General features: G+C 37.6%; 2 protein-coding genes across 6 annotated transcripts; both read right to left on the bottom strand.

The window, feature by feature from the left end:
* Nucleotides 1–119: 119 nt before the first annotated feature.
* On the bottom strand, nt 120–14,873 carry LOC111806702 (structural maintenance of chromosomes protein 5). Of its 2 annotated transcripts, none has more exons than XM_023692120.1 (30): nt 14,666–14,873; nt 12,200–12,377; nt 11,947–12,100; nt 11,260–11,333; nt 10,982–11,131; nt 10,691–10,795; nt 10,460–10,605; nt 10,215–10,326; nt 9,982–10,137; nt 9,415–9,536; nt 9,189–9,333; nt 9,032–9,097; nt 7,644–7,772; nt 7,471–7,569; nt 7,159–7,324; nt 6,920–7,065; nt 6,700–6,763; nt 6,506–6,630; nt 6,302–6,379; nt 6,016–6,088; nt 5,550–5,653; nt 4,335–4,451; nt 4,186–4,263; nt 2,514–2,613; nt 2,368–2,422; nt 1,516–1,564; nt 1,346–1,433; nt 1,197–1,269; nt 503–606; nt 120–418 (listed from the first exon to the last, which is right to left on the bottom strand). In XM_023692120.1, exons 1-30 carry the CDS (start codon nt 14,707–14,709, stop codon nt 357–359), a joined length of 3,162 nt encoding a protein of 1,053 aa, XP_023547888.1. In that variant the 5' UTR covers nt 14,710–14,873; the 3' UTR covers nt 120–356. The 2 variants fall into 2 exon arrangements, with proteins under 2 accessions (XP_023547888.1, XP_023547889.1); XM_023692121.1 differs by lacking the exon at nt 14,666–14,873 and adding an exon at nt 13,521–13,656.
* Nucleotides 14,874–16,116: 1,243 nt separating this feature from the next.
* LOC111806701 (probable glycosyltransferase STELLO2) lies at nt 16,117–20,873 on the bottom strand. Of its 4 annotated transcripts, XM_023692119.1 has the most exons (5): nt 18,917–20,873; nt 17,154–17,280; nt 16,749–17,076; nt 16,569–16,631; nt 16,117–16,191 (listed from the first exon to the last, which is right to left on the bottom strand). In XM_023692119.1, the coding sequence occupies exons 1-4, from the start codon at nt 20,611–20,613 to the stop codon at nt 16,603–16,605; spliced, it is 2,181 nt and encodes a 726-aa protein (XP_023547887.1). In that variant the 5' UTR covers nt 20,614–20,873; the 3' UTR covers nt 16,117–16,191; nt 16,569–16,602. The 4 variants fall into 4 exon arrangements, with proteins under 4 accessions (XP_023547887.1, XP_023547885.1, XP_023547886.1 ...); XM_023692117.1 differs by having other exon boundaries at nt 16,569–17,076; XM_023692118.1 differs by lacking the exon at nt 16,117–16,191 and having other exon boundaries at nt 16,429–16,631.
* Nucleotides 20,874–21,294: the final 421 nt, after the last annotated feature.

The raw sequence follows: 21,294 nt of genomic DNA, 5'->3' as shown, positions 1-21,294 counted from the left end.
TTTTAAAATGCCTGTTAGGAGAGGTTTACACACCCTTATAAAACGTTTTGTTCTCTTCCTCAACCGACGTAGAATCTCCCAGATATAGACTTTCTAAATACTTAAAAATATAAATATAATTATCTCAAGAACCCTGCCAATAGTTGTAGCATCCTTCGTTTGCTAAATATGATGGAAAGCTTTACAGATGAATTTAAGAAGGCATAATTCAGCTATACAAAATAAAAACATAAATACGTCACAGTCGTTTAGGGACTAGCAGCCATTTGATAGGAGAAAGGACATAGCTAACTTCATAGAAAGGACTCTGTAATTGAACTTTGTCTTCCTCAGCGTCGCAATCCGCTAATCGTCGATCAACATCGGCTTGCTCCAACGTAGTTCATTAATGTTCCCCAGCTATCTCCATTGCTCCATGCTGCAGAACAAAAGTTTTACGAAGTGGGTTGTTGATCGTAATCGATGTTACTCGAGAAAAAAGGCAATGGGAAAAGAAGAAAACCTTTCGAGGGCTGCTCGATCCAAGGACCATTCATTATATTCAGTATACTACAGGCCCCACTATATTCCAGTTCTGGAAGTAACTTTGGAGTGAGTAGGAAGCACCTGAAATCATTATTACAAAGCTACAATTTTTGGTTCACTGAATTTATTTCAGGAGCTATATGCAGAGAGATTTCTAAGTGTTTTTTTTTTCTATAACAAAAATCTTTCTATATTCACACAACTTTTTTAATTAGTAGAAAGCGTTTAAGTTCATACAACAATGCACACACTCGATCAAGATTAACACAAAGAACAGAAGGAAGAGAATTCAAGGAAAAATATTGACTAAAGGTTTTATTGATGAGAATAAAGAGTGAATAAATTACATTTTTCAGTTTAGTACATATAGCTTCACTAAATCTTTACGAAATATTTATCATATATATCTCTACCAGACCATATATTTCTCTCTTTACTAAATATCTATCTTAGATATATCTACCATATATATTTCTACCAATCTTTACGAAATATCTACCATATATATCTCTACATATCTTTACTATAAATAGGCATGAAGCTCCATATCCCAACCGAAAGAACTAACTCACCATAAAAAACCATGAGGGTTGGGATAAGAACTAACTCACCATAGACTGCTCAACCAGAGTCTAAAAAACCATGAGGGTTGAAAAGTAATAGGTACTCACTGTGGTGTATTTGTTTGGCTGGCAGCTCTCACCAACTGCTGGAACATCTTCCGTTCATTTATGGGATCCATTCCTATCAAAAGACAATAGGCAAAATTATTTAACATAACTTGTTTGTGCCAGTAGAAGAAATTCGTATAGTTACTTACCTTGGTTTATCTCGTCAACTACTCTAAATGGGCAGTTGGTAAGGTCTTGAAGGGAAACAAGATACAAGATTGTCGACACCGAGCGTTCCTAGCAAATAAAAAATCAAAAGCATTATGAAACAGTTACCTCGTACTAATCAAGAAAAGAAGATTGCGACGAGCTGTAATACCCCTCCCGATTGATGATGTGCACTGAGAACCTGAAGCTGACCTGCTTGTCTGTTAATGGCATTTCAAGAAATAAGAAATGTAATAAGTAAACATAGCAACAGCATTATCATAATAGAGACTGAACAGAGGAATTGAGGTCAACAATAGACTGGAAAGTCAACTGAAAGGTAAATGCACAAAATACTCGATTTTAGCATACAACTCCTAGCAAGACAGCCACCATTCCTGAGATGCACTCAGTATACTGCCATTTAATCAAACCTAAACACAAAACCCAAGTCGAAAAAAAATATCTTGTATTACGTATCATTTTCAGTTTCCCAGTGAGGTTCCTTGTTCAAAAAGGAAAACTTTATTTTTCTACTCTTCAGGAATCAGGATTGAATGCATTGCTTTTCTATTAGTTTCGTTCTCACAACTTTTGATAGGACATGTCAAACATTTGGAACAAGATGCTTCTTTTAGGTAAGATTGGTGGATAGTAACAATATCCAATAATTTGGAAGTTTATAACAATGTATTGGAATACTTGCAAAAGAACGAATTTTCAGGCAGTAAGATTGAGTCATGTTGAACCTAGAAATGAAGTGAAAAGTTGAAGACCGCCAATACTTAAATTCAGAATGATACAACAAGGTAAGACCATAATACTTGAAAATCATTCAAAAAGGATACAAAGTGATTGGTAACTATTCCGGAAGTAACAATGATTTGAAAATATATCTTAATCAACCAATGCCAGTGACATGACAGTCTCTATAATTCAGATACATTTGACCAAAAACAGTATTCAAGCACAAAAAATATACATATATTTAGATCTTAAAGTGGGTATCAAAAGCTAAGTTCACCTGAACTTCACTTTAATAAGAATCCCATATTGATCGAAGTCCATATCATGCTCATCTAAGAGGGAAAAAAACCATCGCAAGGAAATTAAGAATAAGGAAGAATAGACCCACAGGAAGTAAATTTTCAGATCAATAAAATTCAGTACCCAATAACACTTCTCCAGCAACAGCCATCTCTTGAAAATTGCGACTAAAAGTCTCATTTATCTGAGAAACAAGTTTTCTTAAAGTTGGGAGCCAATTTCCCTGCAAATAATATTTGTAATATTACCATGATAGTTCACAAATAATTAAAAAGCGTCGGGAAATATGCATATCACATGACTGCTTTGCTAAACCACAAAGGAAGTAACAGAACCATAAAAACACGCTCGCTACCACCAGCACACATACAATGACAAAAAAAAGGTTCCAAAGCTATGTATGGGAGAAACGTTTTTTCTTTCATTGAATGGTGAGGAAACCCTCACATTTATACAACATATTTCTCAATCAACCTCAAGCTGGATGGTAGATACTAGTCATTACATGCTTGAAAATTAATCCACCAAGATTGGTTCAATGAAAAGCCTTAGTGAATATGTCAGAAACTAGTTGTTGGGAAGGCAAATATCTCAAATCCGTTTGTATTTGTCTCAATCTTCTTATGGATGAAGTGACGATTTATCTCAGCATGTTTCATTCGAAGATGATGTATCACATTTCTTATAATGGCTATGCAGATTGATTATCACAAGTACTTCAATAGTACCTTCAACCTTGAGTTCAGTGAGAAGGCATTTTAGCCAAATTCCTTCATAGATCCCATGGGTTAATGATCGAAACTCGGCTTCAGAACTACTTTGGGGTACAACTTATTGCTTCTTGACGAGCCAGGTTACTAAGTTTTCCCATACATAAGAACAATATCTTGACGTTGACTTGCGATCAACAGGAGATTCAACACAATCTGCATCAGTGTAAACTTCTAGAGATTGGTTTGTAGTCTTTTTGAAAGTGAGGCCCTTTCCGGGATCATGTTTGAGACATCTTAATATTCTATACACACCTTCCATATGTTCCTTAGAGGGTTTGTTCAAAAATTGACTCACCATGCTTTCGGCAAAGCTAATGTCCGGTCAATTGTGAGTCAAGTATATTAGCTTTCCGACTATTCATTGATACCTGCCTTGAATCAAGTAGCTCATCTTCAGGATTAACTCCAAGTTTTGAGTTCACGTCCAAAGGTATATCACTTGTTTGCAACCATTCATCCCAGTTTCTCTTAAGAGATCTATAGTGTATTTTCATTGAGTGACATAAATCCTTTGCTAGATCTTGCTACTCCAATTGCTAGCAAGTATCCTGGATTTTCCAAGTCTTTGATCTCAAATCTCTTTGAGAGGAGATGTTAATCATTTTGTCAAGAACATGTCCTGTGAGAACAATATCATCCACATGTACTATTAACACAGTAAGTATATGTACAACAAATTTTTGGTAAGTGGTGGTTGGTTTTTCAGAGAGCAGCATTGCCCCTAGTTTCTCGTTCTGAATTGCCAGTATTTGGCTTCCAATATTCTGGTTTTCCATGTATTTTCCAAGTAGTGTCTTTAACATGTCCCAGTTTATGACTATGATCACACCATGGCCTTCTTTTGCACAGCCGACTATCACCAGATGATTGATAGTTTCTTCGAAAAGCAAGAATAATTGGATCATTTAGTTGGTCTAGATTAACCAGCTCATAACTTGATTGTCGTGCAATGGTATATAATCATATAATCCAAACAAGTATAAGATAAACTTAGCTATTACACAAAATGAAATGATCTATACCTTCAGCTCATCAACTTCAGCCATACACTTCCTTAGTTCATGTTTATCAGCTTCTAGTTTTCGTGCAATGGTATTTATCTGTAATGGAACAGCATAAACATACTAAGCATGCACAAGCAACCAAAAAATTGATAATAAGACAACCTTACCTGACGCTGACGATGTTCGTATTCCTCAAGCACATTATGGTTTAAGAATAGAATGGAATTAGCCTGAGAAATATTATCTTGAATAGCAGCTTCCAATTCCTCAATTGTAGTAGGCATCTACACAAAAAATGAGACAAATCATTCTCAAGATACTGTTTTTAGTACAAACTAATCAAGTAAGGGTAGCCCCATTCCAACAATCTTGCACCGAGGAGTTTTGAGTTCGCAATAGAGGAAATGGAAGGAAAGATAAGTTTGAGGGGCCTAGGCCAATCCAAAAATCTGATAGACAGCAATCATTAATGATTACAAAAGAAGACGTGCAAAGGGTAGGGATCAATATTTTGAAAGTCAGCTCAACTCTTCCAAGGTGAGACAGCCTTCAAACTTTTTGGAAAAAAGAGATGAATCATGTGGCATAGATTATATGTTCGGAAAGGAAGACTTATTCATTTCTTTGAGAAATCTAAATTTTCTTTAACAGAAGGCCAATTATTAAAAACACTCCTAGCTTAATCTCTTCAAAATATACATCAAGGTGGACTGGTGAAAGGAGCAATGAAAAACATATCACGGAATACAGGGGTTTGGGGGATTCTAGATAAAGAATGGCAGTATAGAAGTTTTTAATCCAAGCCTGCCCTACTCTCCAATCTCTTTTCAAACCAACATTCCTCACCAGGAATAAGATGTGTTCAAGAAGATTATCAAAATCTCAATGTGTAGCAAGAAATCCATCATTCTAGAACAAGCAGTGTGATGTACAATTATACACCTTGTCACTTTTTTGTTTCTTTTTCTTTTATTAGATGAATCACACTCAGAAAAAATGAAAGAATACAAGGGTATACAAAAATAAAGCCCATAAAAGTAAGCCAAACTACACAAAACGGTTCCAGTGAAATAAAATAAGACTACAAAAGTAATTGCATGAAGGTCTTATCACCAAAGCCCAAAAATAAATATTCCTTGGCACTTTTTTGTAACTTCTACGGTTATGTTTCTTTATTCATTTCATATCATCACGGACAATGTAACTATAATTCAAAAGAACCAAATATAAATAAAATGGCATGTTTATAGAAACAGTAAAAGCTCAATGTAATCTACTACAGCATAAATTTGTCTGCAATACACCAGACCTTATCAGTCATCACTCAAACCACAACAAACCAAAGAAAAATTACGTTTCAACTAATTAGAACTCAGGCAAACCTCAAGAAATTCCTTCTCGAGATCAGGTGTGATCACAGCAATAGATTCTGCATACTTCTTGGCAACTGAGAGTTGCTGTCGATAGTCCTCGACTTCCTTCTTGCCTGGAACAAGGATTGAGTAATTAATTAAAAGAAGGATCAGCAAAATGAAGAGAGAGAGAGACAAAAAAAAAAGGAGGCAAAGTTATGAGCTAAATGTTTCATGCATTTGAAAAGAACCAAAAGAAAAGGCAAAGCAACTTAATGAAAGATTGAAGATAAAATCACTCTACATATAGTTTATAAGAAAACCATTTCTAATGTTGAAGCTGTTTCATGTATTGCCAACAAGTAACTTATAAAACACAGTATAATAATCAGAATATATGCAGTTTATACATAGAAACATCCAAAAGTTATTTCTACATATCTTTCAGATATTATAACAGGCAGAAGAAATTTGCTGAAATTTAGGCATAACTTACAGTACTCAAACTGCACTGACGCTTGCAGAGCAAACTTTTCATGCTGCTTCAGATTTACCTCCAATTCTCTGATCTAAAAATATAATCATACGAAACTAGTAAATATTAGGGAAACAATAATCTCCAGAAGAAGAACAAAATAAAACTGGAAATTAAACACTTCGGAATGTCAATAGAATCCCATTTAAAATATAGAAAGAGAAATGAAGACAAAAGTTCACTTGAAATCCTTAGCACGCATTGTTGTAATCAAATATAATTTCAGCAACTTCTCCCAACAAATTACCTTTGCTTCAATTTCAATGGAGGACATATGGCTCTTAGTCAAGTTCTGTCTATAGGAAACGGCCTCAACAAGCAAATGCTGCCAATAAAAGATATCAAGTTTTAATATGTATATATATTTATAACTGCATTCATGAACAAATTTGACAAATGATGAGAAAGATATTAATACAAATATAAAAAGGTTCAAAATGTGAGACTTCACCTTAATTTCAATTGCACAATGGAACCTTTGAACGTTAAAATTTGTAGCTTGGTCGGCAAGCTTGGCCACAACAGTATCTAAGTCATCTTCCCGCTCCATAGATTCTAATTTCTTTTTTCTTTGATCTGGATTACCAAAAGAATATTAATTCACAAAATGAATAATCAAAATTACACAAAGCTATTAATACTTACCAATGCGATTTTCCATTTCACGGCGTTTTCTCTTCTCATGTTGCACAGTATTTAAAATATCATCCTGCAAATTTTTTAGAGTTAATTTTTGTATATTTACAAGATAATACATAAACCCCAATCTCAAATGATTAAGGACTTGAGGAGCACACACAAGGATGGTCATTATAACCCAGGTTCAACAAGAAGACACTAATCTTTTTTATTATTTTGGATGTACCCGATGTTTGCGAAGTTTAGCTTCTTCGTCCTCTATCAATCTTAGTTCAGTCTGACATGATTTACAATTTTCTTCTAAAGCAGAAATAGATTCTTCTAGCTCATTTTTCCTGGACCGAAGCCCATCAATTTCTCCCGCATCCAAGTCTGAAAAGTAAATAATAGGTTAATCAAAGTCATGTAATTCACAGCTTTCAAGGGTTCTATAAAGATTTCAAGGAAAGTTCTCGATATTCATACTGCACAAGAGAAGACGTGAGCGATCAACTGGATCCACAGTTCCTGACATATGACCACCGTATCTAGAGCGAGACCATCGATAATGATTATCTGGAGTCCAAAAATCTAAAATTCCCAATTTTGAGACCTCGTCTGCCTTCTGATCAGTTACCTTTGAGCCAATATACTGGAAAGAGGAAAGAAGTACATTTATAAAGTAAGTAAAAAGGAAAAAACGTTTCTGATACAAGCTTTACCCATATTTCATAAAGCTGGATTTCAAATTTAACAAAAAAATTAACGCCATATTAGACAGAGTTTTGAAAGCATTACTGAATGCTCCAAACCAAACTGCATGGTCAAAACCTCCTTTACAGCTGCAGGAGCATCAAAAATTTGGTCTAGCCGGGAATATATGCCAAATGCACGAACCTGTTCATTCAATATTGTCATCATTAGAAACTAGTGCAAATGTAAACTTCAATCATCACTTCTTTGACAAATACCTCCTCAGACACCTCAAAATGCTGATTTGTGCGCCTTTCACCTCCCACATAGTTTAAGATGGGAACACCAAATGAACCCAAGTTTTTTACCATTATGTCACGATCATCCGAATCTTGAGTTATGAAGGACTGTAAATCAAGCAATTGCCACCACAAGTAAGGAAAATCAGAACATTATGGAGGAATGAATCCTAAAGTTATGTGGGCCTTCTAGCCAGCATTGACATTGTGCAGCTGGGCAAGATAAAGTTGGCATCTTGTATCGTCATATATCTTCTTTTCCAAGTCTACATTTCTCAAACTTACTACTGTTCCCATGCTGAAAGGCCTTTTAGTTAAGCTATCTGGAGATAAAAAAATTCCCAAAAAGTTGAAGATTTTTCTCTAATGTCTTGCTCACAAAAGTATTAATTCCCACGTGAAGATTTAGAGAAAGTTTGCTTCTTGGGAGATTCTCCTTGCGCTGTTTGTGTCTCAAAGAAGAATGGTCTTTCATTTTGAATTAGTTTGGTTTGGTGATCTATCTTCCCGAGTTAGTGGATGATTGGTTTTTGGAGGTCTTGACAGGCTGGAATTTCAAAGGGGTTGCTAAAATATTATGGAATTGCGTGCCTAGGACTCTTCTTCTGGGTCTTTCCAAGGAGAGAAACTTCAGAGATTTTGAAGAAAAGGGAGCCCCGTTTGGTTCCTTTTGTCGTAGTGTATAGTTCTTCTCTTCTTAGTGGTGTTATAATCCTAGGAAAATATTTTCACCAACAATTTGTCGATGATCCTTAATGATTGAAAGACTTTTTATAACATAGTTTCTTCGGGGAAAGGCTTTGTCAACCCTTTTCCCTTAAAGGTTGATCAGCTTGGCTATTTCTCTATAATATCTTTATTACTCATAAAAGAAATAATAACAAAAAACTATTGAAGTCCATTTGAAAGCAAAAATTATCTTAGAACAAGATCTTAGAAAAATTAACTATTCCCATGAATTGTCAATAAGGGTCGATGAAAATAGTAACTTGGAGGAAATAGATTGAAGCCACAATGACCACCTACCTAGGATTTAACATCCTAAGAGTTACCTTGGCAACTAAATGTAGAGGGTCAGACGATTGTCCCACAAGAATAGTTAATATGTGCATAGAAGATCCATGAGTTAAATGAGTTTTAGAAGTTAACTTCTTAAAATCCAATTGTGGAACTCTTTCACAACCTTTTGGTAATTAAAACTCTTGATTTAATGTCAATCGGAGTAATTTCTATGAGCCCCCTCAGCTTTTAAGTGAGTTGATTGATAGCTCATATCCCCTCTCGCATTTGTACTTTTAATAGTTCAAGAAAAAGTAAGATATCCATCAGTAACAACGATAATATTAATAAACGTAATAATTGAGTACCTTCCAGGCATATGATGGGATATGACCTTCTAAGTAGTCAGCATGAGTCCGATTTGACACATTAACCTAAGATAAAATTCAGAACAAAAATGAAGGGGGAAATGGCATCAAGTAGTGAGTAACAAGAAAAAAAACTTTTATGTATTAACATACGAACCTCTAGCAACACTGGACCATACACCTCCTTCTTGAATTCATGGCGATGTTCTTGAAGCCAGTGATAAGCTTCAAAAATCTTCTCTGTTCCAGAATTTCTCAATGCCTGTAGTAGTTTTGTATTAGTATTCTCCATATCCTTTAACCTGAAAGAGGAACATGACTCTAAGATGATAAATCACCAAAGAAAGCTGAATTGACAACGGATCAAATATTCCGATATGTACCTATCCAAGCACTGCCTCAAAGTATTTCTTTTTTGGGATATATTTTTTTCAATCTCTGACTTCATAAGTCTCTTCTGACTTGCTGAAACTTCCAGCTCCAAAATTTGAGCGCGCAACCGTTCCTGGTGAAGCATGATAAAAAGTAAAATAGAGAAACCCACCAACTTTATAACTACCATAAACAATTTATTTTGAAGTTTGTTGTTCTCGTTTTTTCTCGCTATGTGTTCTTCTCTGTTTTCTCTTGTTTCCTTTGCTTCTTTTTCATTCCCATTTGGAACCTGTATCCTTGAACAATTTTTCCTACTCATATCAATAAAAAGTTGTTTTTTGTTGAAAAGAAATAAGGCAGAAAAGTAACAAAAAAAATTATTTACTACATTATCCGGTACATATAGAGAAATAATGCATCCAAAACAAACTCTTTGATTGCCTTATGATAAGTACCAAAAAATCAAACCTTAAAATAGGCCCGAGTTCAATAATTTCATTTTTGTCGAGACAAACTTTTTATTAAAATTTGAAAAGTTACAATTAAAGGGAGACATATATACAAATATAGCTTACAATCTCGTCCTTGGGATGTTTGAAAGGAGGCAAATTCTGAAGTTCCAATTCAGCAGCTTCAAGTTCCTCTTTAGCCTGTAAGATTCTCTGTTGACGAGATTCTTCTTGTTTCCTCAAGTCTTCCATTTCTTTCAATTTTCCTTGCACTTGCACCCCCTACTAACAAAGCAAACATGTTGGAACAACCCAAGACATAGGAGAGAAATTAAAAAAACCCACAAACTTTAACATACCAAATGATTTCCAGTTTCCTGAAGTTCCATTCTTTTCTTGTGATTATTATTAATGAGAGTGCTATACTTTTTAGTTTTCGCATCCAACTTTGCCTTCTCCTTTCTTTGTTTCCTGAAATAGCCAATTGAAAAGTAAACCAAACCGCTAGCATAGAATACTGATTGGATTTTTCAAAAAGCTTAACCCAAACTCTTGATCTAGTAAGAAAAATGATTATCAAAATAGTTAAACCAAGTGATCATACTCAATTGGCTCCTTTAAATCATTCAAAGTATTTGCAGCTTCATCTAACTTCTTTTTTGCCTCCTTTTCCTTTTCCTTAACTTCCATGTATTCAGCCTTTTTCATGTCATACTTCAGCCATGGCAGCTTCTTTTTCATGGACTCAACCTACAAATGACAGAACACAGATAGCTATGGTCATCAGTCATGGAAGCACACATAAAAAGAAAAAGTTAATGGAAAATATTTAAACCTTTTTTAAAAGTTCTTCTCTTTGACGAACACGCTCAACATCTTTCTCCTGCTCGACATTTAATGCCTTTAGCTGATCTAGGGTGTCTCCATTTTTCTCAACAGCCTAAAACCAAAAGAACAGCAAGTTGCAAAAAGATACATGAAAAAGAGATACATGAAGGTTCTTGTTCAAAAAAAAAAAAAAGTACATGAAGGTTCTTCTGTTGACTCTCCTTTTTAATTGAAAAACATAATAAAAATTCTACATGGGGGGAATGAAATTACAAGAAATAAGTTATTCTAAACTTACTCGTTCTATATTTTTTATGTCATGGCTTTTCTCAACAAGTACACGATGTAGGATTGGAAGTTGAGGATCACCAACTGCCTTTTCAGTCTCTTCTAAAAGTTGGACGGGAGTTAATTTGGCAAACTCACAAACCCTGTCCTGAGGTAAAAACTAAACTCCTCTCCCACAAGAGAAATGGGAAAATAAATCAGAACAGAGCAATTGCATTCACAGGAATGTACATACATGCATGCATGCAAGCATATACCTCAGATAAAAGTTGGCTAAATTTTACTCACTTGAGTCAAGTTATTAACTTGAATGTTAAAACTTTGAATGATTCCAGCTACATCCTTTTTTGGCACAACTTTTCCTGGAGATGGACAACCAAAATGAAGAACTTTTTTTAAGAAAAATAAGAATAACTTTTTTATATGACAAGTAAGAACAACTTTTTTACAAGACGAGTATGAACAACTTGACTATTCGCCCCTCCAAGAAAGGAATATAAATTAAACTTTTCAAAGGTATACAGCTACCTTATACAAATGTTTCATGGAAGAGTGGGTGTGTGTAAGAGAAAGGCTTCCACATAAGAGAAATCTATATTTCTAGAATAGCCCACAAAGAAGTATCCTTGAGAAAGAGAACCATTAGGCATTCAGTAATGAGTGGTGGGGTGGCCATATCATGTGAAACACTGAGCAAAAAGTGCAAGGGATTTCCAAAGCAAGGAAAAGACATTTAACTCATGTTCTTTGTTTAAAGGTATCGTTATACAAGGAAATGAATAGAAAAACCATAAGCATGACATGTTCACAGATAAAACAACATGGTATTTCCTGCTGTAGTTGCAGTCCAATTAAGATAACCAAGTAATGATATTTCTAGACTCGCAAGGCTCAAAACCTCAAATTAGTAACGAACTAATATCAGTTAGAAAGGTTGAAGAAACAAAGACATGGACCATATACAAGATACCTTACCATTGAACAACCACTCAGATTTGTTGTGTGTGTCCATTTTACGTGTAATTGTAATATTCTCCTCTTTACTATTCCCTCTCAAGGTTATTCTGACATAACCAGACTCCTCCCCGCGCTTCACATATGCTCCAACACTGGTCGCCCTTCCAAGGAGCTGCGAAAGAAAGATTCCAACCAATCTATACTAAAGAACAAACTAGAAAAAGATTGCCTTGGGTTAAGTATCAAGTACATTAATTGAAATTTAACCAACCTGAGGCTCACCACCAAGGCCAAGGGCAATAGCACATACAATAGAGCTTTTACCAGATCCATTGGGCCCAATTACAAGGTTTAGACGTGATCCTGGTTTACATTTCAAGTGGTTAAAGGTCATAAAGTTATGAAGCTCAATCTCAATTATACTTCCAGGCATATAATCATCGTCCCCCCTGAAGAACAAGTTTAAAGGGTAAAATATTTAGTATGATGTAAGACAAAAGAAACATAAGAATTACACATGCATTTAATTCAACCCTAAATCTACATAATAAAAATGAACACAAATAATATTGAAACATTAACTCAGTGAAATTTCTAATTTCACAATATTAATTATCACTTATAAGTATGTCTATACACTTAAGAAGGTATAAAATAAAGTATTTTATATGTGTTTTCCTTCTCAGCCTAATCTATTTTCAACACTTTTAAGTTGCTCTTGAATCTAGAAGCACCTCAGTGTTGAGTTGACAACGTCAATAAGAGGAACTTGGTCCTTCTAATGAGATTGGAAGCTCAAGTTAGAAGCAAATGCTTGGAGGAAAGCCACTATTGGCAAGTACCATCTTGTCCTAGGGGTTGGTTGGCAAGCCCTAGGGTCCTTCAAGCTCTAGAATCCTTTTCCCTTCTATTGTTAAGAATTCTTGCAGGTGGATAATTGGTACAAAACTTGGTAAAGATGACAGAATTTTTTGTAGGCGGATCCATGACGGCTTGAAAACCCTTTGACATAATCTCTTAAAGAAGGCATAGAGTTGTAAATTCAAGTAACTTTTTTGTTGATCAATGTTGGTCTGAGGAGCTTGGAAGGTAGAAAGCTGATTTTAGAAGAAACCTTAAAGACCTAGAGGCTAGTGAGTGGGCCAGCTTATCAAATCTACTCCAAGATGTTGCCCTCGACCAAGATCCTTACTCAAAAGGATGGAAGGTAGCAGCGTTGCTGAGGGTCTTTTTCTTGAACGTCCTTCGGATCATGTGTATTGAATTCTAGGACTCTCTTCGCAATTATCATAACTCTTGTTCTTTGGTCTTTTTTAAGGTCAGTTTAGCTAAATTAGGTCTTCGACCTTAAGTCAATTAGATTACCCTTTGTAATCTTACCGCTTCCCACAAGTTCCTTAAGTCAATTAGATTACCCTTTGTAATCTTACCCCTCCCACAAGCCTAGCCTAAATAAAGAAGGCAGCTCAGCTCAGACGAGAGATAACAATTTTTCACAAAAATGATGGAAGATTGCTTCGAAGAAATCTTGAACCTCTCCCAAGAATGATTTGGAAAATCCATGACAAAATAACAATGGGTAGAGAAAGTACCTCAAACTAATGTGTTTGAGTGGCTCAAGATGGAAGCTAGTGGCACACCTGAACGCATGTCGAACGAGAAATGGTGTTTCTAGTCTTCAAACTAGGAGAGAAAGCACTGCAAGCTTCCCTTCTTGCTCGCAATGAGAGAATAATTAAATCAACCATATTTAGAAATACTTCAATTAGTGCTTCTTTAAAAATTAACTTTGGATGGAATATTTCAAGGATCAGAAAGCTTTAGTTCAAATCCCTAGCTCGTGGGTAAAAGATGAAAGTATCTCTTGTTTTTATTACCCCTTTCCTCTAGAATGCTTTCATAACCAAGGTTCAAAGGGAAGAAATTGTTGAGGTTCTTACCTTCCCAAACCCACCTACTCGTATGTTGGTTTAGGATGCCCATTTGGTTATGGAGACTTTATTGCGACACTAAATGCCCTGAATTTCTAAGATTCCATCCAAAAGAATCTTCTAATTGTTTAAGTCTCATCTAACATAATCTTCATTTAAAGATTTTTGTCATATGAGATCCCGCAAAACTTATAATGACATCAAATACAGGGGATTTCTTTACAACAGAGAGGTCATAAAGGTTAAGAATTTCATGTGAAGGCCAAGTTCCAAGTCCTGGTCCTCCCAAAACTGAAAGTGATGCCTATATCCCTCCAGTCATTTAAACCTTCAAAAAATAGGAAGGTCAATGAACCAACTAAGACAAACAAAACATTTGGTGACACTAACAATAAACATAAGAGAATCAACTAAGACAAGATGTTTAACATTTGTTTCAGCCAACAGCTCCACACATTAGTTTCTGTTAGAGGGTGTAGCTAATTTTAGCCACTTTTCTAAATTGTATAATAATTTTAGCCACTTTTCCTAAGTTCATTTTCCAAGACCACGAGAATAAATGTAACTTGATATTGTCGAAGCTCAAAAAGATAAAACCGTGAAATCCTTAAATTCCCGTTTTCCATACACTTTCTCAACATCCACACATATGTCAAAGAACTGCGTAAGCAAAACCCAAGTTCTAACACCATTATCACACTAAAGTAAAAAAAAAATAAAAGATAAAATACCAAAACAATGCATAATGGTAGAAAAATACATATATTTCAACAGAGGGCCAAAATTTGAGTGATAGAGTTACGGACCTCGTAATTCTAGGGCGCTTTGCGCGACGTTTGGCTTCCGCCATAGCATAAAGCTTGGTCGAGCTTTGCAGATATGAAATTTCAACGATCCCAGGTGATCAGAGAGAGTTAGGGTTTCAGTGAGCGACTGTGAAGGGGACACCGGGGGAAATGGCGCGAAGCAAAAATCGAACGTTGAACGCATGTACTTCGGATTTTTTTTTTTCTTTTTTTCTTTTTTCCGATTTTATGCCTTTATTATTATTATTTTTTTTTTTTCATTTAAAATTTATTATTTACAATTCTTAAGTGATATTAGATTACTAAAAGTGTTTTTTTATTATTTATGCTTAATTAATAAATAAATAATTTTAAAACTCGATTATTTTAAAATTTATTCTTAAGGGAAAAAAAAGGACTAGCAAATTTCTAAATTAATATTGGTCTAAAATATAATTGAAAGGTTGAGGGTAATTTGGTAATTTAACATACTTTAATTCTGGATTGCGACTCTGACAATTTCTCCGGTGAATTATTTTCCGTTTTTTTTTCTCTTTTCAATAGTAAGCAATGATCAGAGCTGAGCCTTCCATGGTTGAACTTCAATCACACCACGGAAGCATGCTGAATTTTAATTCATCGCTGGTTTTATTTCTCGTTGTACTTGAAATCGCTCTTTCGGAACGAGAAACGATTCAAGCAATGATCCGTCGTTTGGATTCGAAAACTTGATCTCCTTCGATTCATGGAGATGCGACAAAGGCGTTCTCTGGCGGTTGCTTCCCACTCATGTAGATAGCTTCGAGTTTCGGATTATTTCCAAGGTACTATTGGATGGAATTTTGATTTTGTTACATTTTAAATCTGTTCTATTAGTGTTTTTATATCTCGATTGCATTTTCAGACGAAGTTTATTGGCTTAGGTTTGAGAATACGAAATGTGCCAATTAACATGCCCTGATTATGTAATGCATCTTCGTGCTTTTCATTATAATTTTCAAGAAATCTCTAATGTTTTTGAATCTGACTTCATCAACCTAATCATGTCTTCTGATTCTCTATTTATCACCAGGACGTTTCTCGATATGTAATTTCAAGTCATCGAGATATTGGTGTGGTGCTCTTCTTTCCTAGGACAAAGACTTCCCCGCTATACTTTGTTCAATTCCTTAGCTATTTCTAGTAGTCTTGTTTCCATCCTCAAGATATTGGTATAAAAAAGAGGGCCTAATGTGCCCACAACTATGGGGCAACGAAACGGGTCTGCAGGCCAGCAACCCGACCAGCTAAGAGCAACTCACTAAAACAACCAATTGAAAGCAAGGTCTAATTGCTTGTTGCACTTCATGCGCATGAATGGATCTTAGCCAATTACCGGCTTAGGCTTTCGCGAGATCACCAGTAGGCACGCGTAAGTGGCTTCTCCCCTATTTTCGGGCTGCTAAACTTAGGTGGGTCTAAGCATGGGAAATGAGCCATGCTACATAGCTTTGAAAGACGCGTAATGGAGAGCCCAAAAGAGAAAGCCTTAAAACCTTGAGAAGAAGCTTGAAAGGGAAAACTCAAAGAAAACAATATCTGTTAGTGGTGGGCTTGAACTATTACAAATGATATCAGAGCTAGACACTAGGCGGGGTGTGCCAGCGAGGACGTTAGGCACCGAAAGGGAGTGGATAGTGAGATCCCACATAGTTTGTGGAAACCTCTCCCTAGCATACGCGTTTCAAAAACCTCAAAGAAGAGTAAAAAAACGACAATATCAGCTAGCGGTTACTCTTGCTCTATGCTCAACCAAAGCAACCATGGTATAACCCTTCTAATTCTTATATTTTTCCCTTTTCAACCAAATTAAATTTAGAGTAAAAATATAAGCCAAAAAAGGAAAAAAACTTGAGGAAAAGACATGGCTCCAAATTACACATACATTTGTACACTCATATTTTGAGTATATCCAACTCTTACACCAGCTCCTTCAGTAGCGGGTCACCTGCAGCCATGAGTCTCATAAGCTCAGCAAATTCCACTTCATTGGAAACCCTCCATGGATGAACAGCAGGAACTTCAGCAGCATACAAGTTTGTATCATTACTTATCAGTTGCTCACCTGGTGTCTTCTTATATACCATTCGCCCGAACACGTCGTCGAAATTTAGGGGCAGATCCATTGCCATGAAGAACATTGGCACAGCTACTCTGTAATCAATCTTGTAGTTGCCAACAAGAGCCACAAGATCCTTGAAGTCTCCCACAAACTGCCGAGGTACGTAAAACACTTCACAGTTACAAATCACGAGATCTCGCCCAGTCGGGTTACTTTCCTTATAGTTGACTTGAAAATCAACAGGCATTGTGCTCACAACCTTCTTCACCCAGCTTGCTTGTTTAGCAAACCAGACAGAGTCATCACTGACTCTGGACCAAGATTGAGGGACCTGTGAGAAACAGAAATATTCATACATTTTTCAACTGATCTATGGAGCAAGAGAGATACAACTGAGACCTGCATTACCTTTGAAGTGATCCAAAGCTTATCTTTATCTGCTTGCAGTAAATTCCAATAGTTGAGAATGGTATTATCTTGCAGGAACAGGAAACCTTCTGCATTAGCAAATCTTTCAAAGACTGTGGGCAGGTACCTAGAAAAGGAAATTATTTTGTTGAATCTATCATTTATGACCTTTTCTACATAAATATTTAGTCATTTTTTTCATTTTAATTAAGAACTAAACATGTAACGACCCAGATCCACCGCTAGCAGATATTGTCCTCTTTGGACTTTCCCTTTTGGGCTTCCTCTCAAGGTTTTAAAACGCGTTTGCTAGGAGAAGGTTTCCACACCCTTACAAATGGTGGTTTGTTTTCCTCCCCAACCAATGCGAGACATCACAATCTACCCCTCTTCGGAGCTCAACCTCCTCGCCAGCACTTTTTCCTTCCTCCAATCGATGTAGGACTGCCCCCAAATCCACTTCCCTTTGGGGCCCAGCATCCTTACTGGCACACCACCTCGTGTCTACCCTCCTTTGGGGAACAGCGAGAAGGCTGGCACATCGTCCGGTGTTTGGCTCTGATACCATTTGTAACGACTTAGATCCACCGCTAGCAGATATTGTCCTCTTTGGGCTTTCCCTTTCGGGCTTCCCCTCAAGGTTTTAAAACGTGTCTGTTAGGAGAAGGTTTCCACACCCTTACAAATGGTGGTTTGTTTTCCTCCCCAACCAATGCGAGACATCACAATCCACCCCTCTTCGGAGCTCAACCTCCTCGCCAGCACTTTTTCCTTCCTCCAATCGATGTAGGACTGCCCCCAAATCCACTTCCCTTTGGGGCCCAGCATCCTTACTGGCACACCACCTCGTGTCTACCCTCCTTTGGGGAACAGCGAGAAGGCTGGCACATCGTCCGGTGTTTGGCTCTGATACCATTTGTAACGACTTAGATCCACCGCTAGCAGATATTGTCCTCTTTGGGCTTTCCCTTTCGGGCTTCCCCTCAAGGTTTTAAAACGTGTCTGTTAGGAGAAGGTTTCCACACCCTTACAAATGGTGGTTTGTTCTCCTCCCCAACCAATGTGAGACATCACAATCCACCCCCCTTCAGGGCCCAGCGTCCTTGCTGGCACTCTTTCCTTCCTCCAATCAATGTGGGACCACCCCTAAATCCACTTCCCTTTGGGGCCTAGCATCCTTACTGGCACACCACCTCGTGTCTACCCCCCTTCGGAGAACAGCGAGAAGGCTAGCACACTGTCCACCGCTAGCAGATATTGTCATCTTTGGGCTTTCCCTTTCGGGCTTCCCCTCAAGGTTTTAAAACGTGTCTGTTAGGAGAAGGTTTCCACACCCTTACAAATGGTGGTTTGTTCTCCTCCCCAACCAATGTGAGACATCACAATCCACCCCCCTTCAGGGCCCAGCGTCCTTGCTGGCACTCTTTCCTTNTCCCTTTGGGGCCCAGCATCTTTACTGGCACACCACCTCGTGTCTACCCCCCTTCGGGGAACAGCGAGAAGGCCGGCACATCGTTCGGTGTCTGGCTCTGATACCATTTGTAACGACCCAGATCCACCGCTAGCAGATATTGTCCTCTTTGGGCTTTCCCTTTCGGGCTTCCCCTCAAGATTTTAAAACGCGTCTGCTAGAAGAAGGTTTCCACACCCTTGTAAATGGTGGTTTGTTCTCCTCCCCAACCAATGTGGGACATCACAAAACATTAATTCATACCGTAAAATACTGAAAATGTAATTATATTGAAGGATTGGAAGTTATTTACTTGTATATAAACTCCAAAGAAGCTTCCTCCACTCCCAAATCTGCCCTGCCATGCTCTGCCACAACCACCACAGTTTTGAAAATCCTTCCATAAAGCAATCTCCATTTCATGGCAGTTCTATCCACAACACCTCCATTTTCAACGAACAAGATCATCACCACATTGCCAAACTTCTTCCTCCACCTAACCAACTTCCCTATCTCAAAGTTCACAGTCTCAGATTCCTCCACCCCAAGATGAAAACCAGGCAGTTTTTGAGGAACAAAACTCCTCCGATTATCGACACCGACACCGACATTGCTTCTTCTTCCTCTTCTCTGTTTGTTCATTTCAAATCCCTTCAGTCTTGGTTGGATGTACCCAACAGAAACCAAATCTTGAAGCCAAGCCACACTCAGTTTCACATCATTGTCCTTCCAAAACCCTTCCTCTGCCATTGAATGGCTCAATTCCAAAGCCTTCTCAAAGAATGTGGCCTTGTTTGATCTCCATGAGGTCAAGAACTTCACCAATCTACCCACATTCACATGGAGATCTTTCTCTTCTGAAAATGGATATCCTTCAATGTCATCATGTCTAAACATTGTTGGTGGATAAACCACTACAAAACCTCCTACTTCCCATAAAAGCCTCTGTGCCCAATAACCCCTCAGGATATCAGAAGCCATTGTACTAACTGAAGCAGGAAGCATTAGAGCCCATAATGCTGAGGTATGAAACAAAGTATTGAAAGAATTCAATGGTACCATCACGCCATGAGGCAGAGCAACTTTCGGGGCGTGCTCATCGAATCTTATGTTCAATGCCTCCGAACGTGTCTTTCGAGTGAAGTAAAACACCGAATCCACATCTGGTAGACCATTGGATATGCCCTGTTGAATGAACTGTAATCCTCCAAATACTTGGCTGTAGTGTTCTTCATACACAACATCTCCTACATTCTCCAATGGCAACCCTCTAGGCCAAACTGACCGCTGTCCGAAATGAATATACGGATTCACAACGGTTTTATTCGGGTTCTCAAAATCAAACTGCAAGATTCTCTCCTGCAATGTATCCACATTGGACAATTTCAAATCAAAATGCTTCCCAAGATCCCCATCAATCACTTCGCCTCGATCATCTGCATCGAATATCATTTTCGCTCCATGTTGGATAGCGAAAAGGTACCCCACAGTCTTTCTAGCATAAGAATCATAAGGAAGAAAATCCACAACTCTAAATCCTAAGCTAGATTGCTGCTCTAGAGACAGAAATATAACTCCCTTGAGACTCCAATCCGATGGAGTTCTAGAATTTCCAACAGCTAGTACCTGCCATCCTCTAGTTTTGGCAAGCTTTCGAAGTGAATCCGAAGGATAACTCGAAACAGAGACAACAATCCATCGATCAGAGCTAAACGAGGCGTAACTCGAAGACTTGTCTACAATGGGATGAACAGAATCAAAGTTGATTTTGGGCAAATGAAAGAGATCAGGGGGTTTGGGGCGAGAGTTGAAGCAGAGAAATGCAGCAGAATCACGAGCTCCTTGGAGAAAGAAGAAGGAGGCGATTGTGAGGGTTAGAAAGAAAATGGTAGCGATTTTGAAGAGATTGAGAGAGACCCAGTTGGAGAAATCGAAGGGATTGGATTCAGGGAAGGTATTGGCGAGTGGGATTTGGTGGGGTTTTGGGTTCTGCCGATCCTGGACCAACATAGTGTACCAAAATAGTTCTCTCAAGCTACTCAAATTTTGAGCTGTGTTGAACTCCGAGAGAGGTTTGGATAATCATAGAAAGCTAAAATGGAGAAGAAACAGAGCCACTAGGAGTGATCTCTCTTCCTTCTCTCTGGTCTCAGTGCTCCAGCCGACAATACCCTACTGAGGAAGCTGACAAATTTGGATCATCCGTCTTTCTTTAATTAGTTTCTTTGAAAAGAACAGAGATGGGAGGGGCCTTCTGAAGTGCAACTACCATTGCAAATAAAGTGAAGTGATGAAGGATGAAGGATCTGAGGGCCATATGGAAATAATTGAACAGCCCCCACCGACAGAGAGAGAAACTCTCATGCCCTTTTTGACTCATCATATTTCCTCTCCTTTCCTCCACACACTTCACAATCTTCTTCAACTTGGTAGCACCATCATTACCGAAGCTATCTAATCTTAATGACGTAAAATACCAAAGGGCGTTGTTCATGTTTGAACAAGTTTTAACAATACAATTGTGTCTGTTACAGATGTACGGGGTCGGGTAATTTCTTGGTCCTCTAGTACTTGTTGATTCAAAGGTCCAAGAAGGACACCATTTGCTGCTCCAACCGCAGTAAGAAATGCTATTCGGGCAGTAGCAGATCAAGGTATGCAACGAATCGAAGTCATGATAAAGGGCACTGG

Source organism: Cucurbita pepo, chromosome LG12 (assembly GCF_002806865.2).
Source record: "Cucurbita pepo subsp. pepo cultivar mu-cu-16 chromosome LG12, ASM280686v2, whole genome shotgun sequence".
Classification (NCBI taxonomy): domain Eukaryota; kingdom Viridiplantae; phylum Streptophyta; class Magnoliopsida; order Cucurbitales; family Cucurbitaceae; genus Cucurbita; species Cucurbita pepo.
This window is presented reverse-complemented; position numbering and strand designations above follow the sequence as displayed.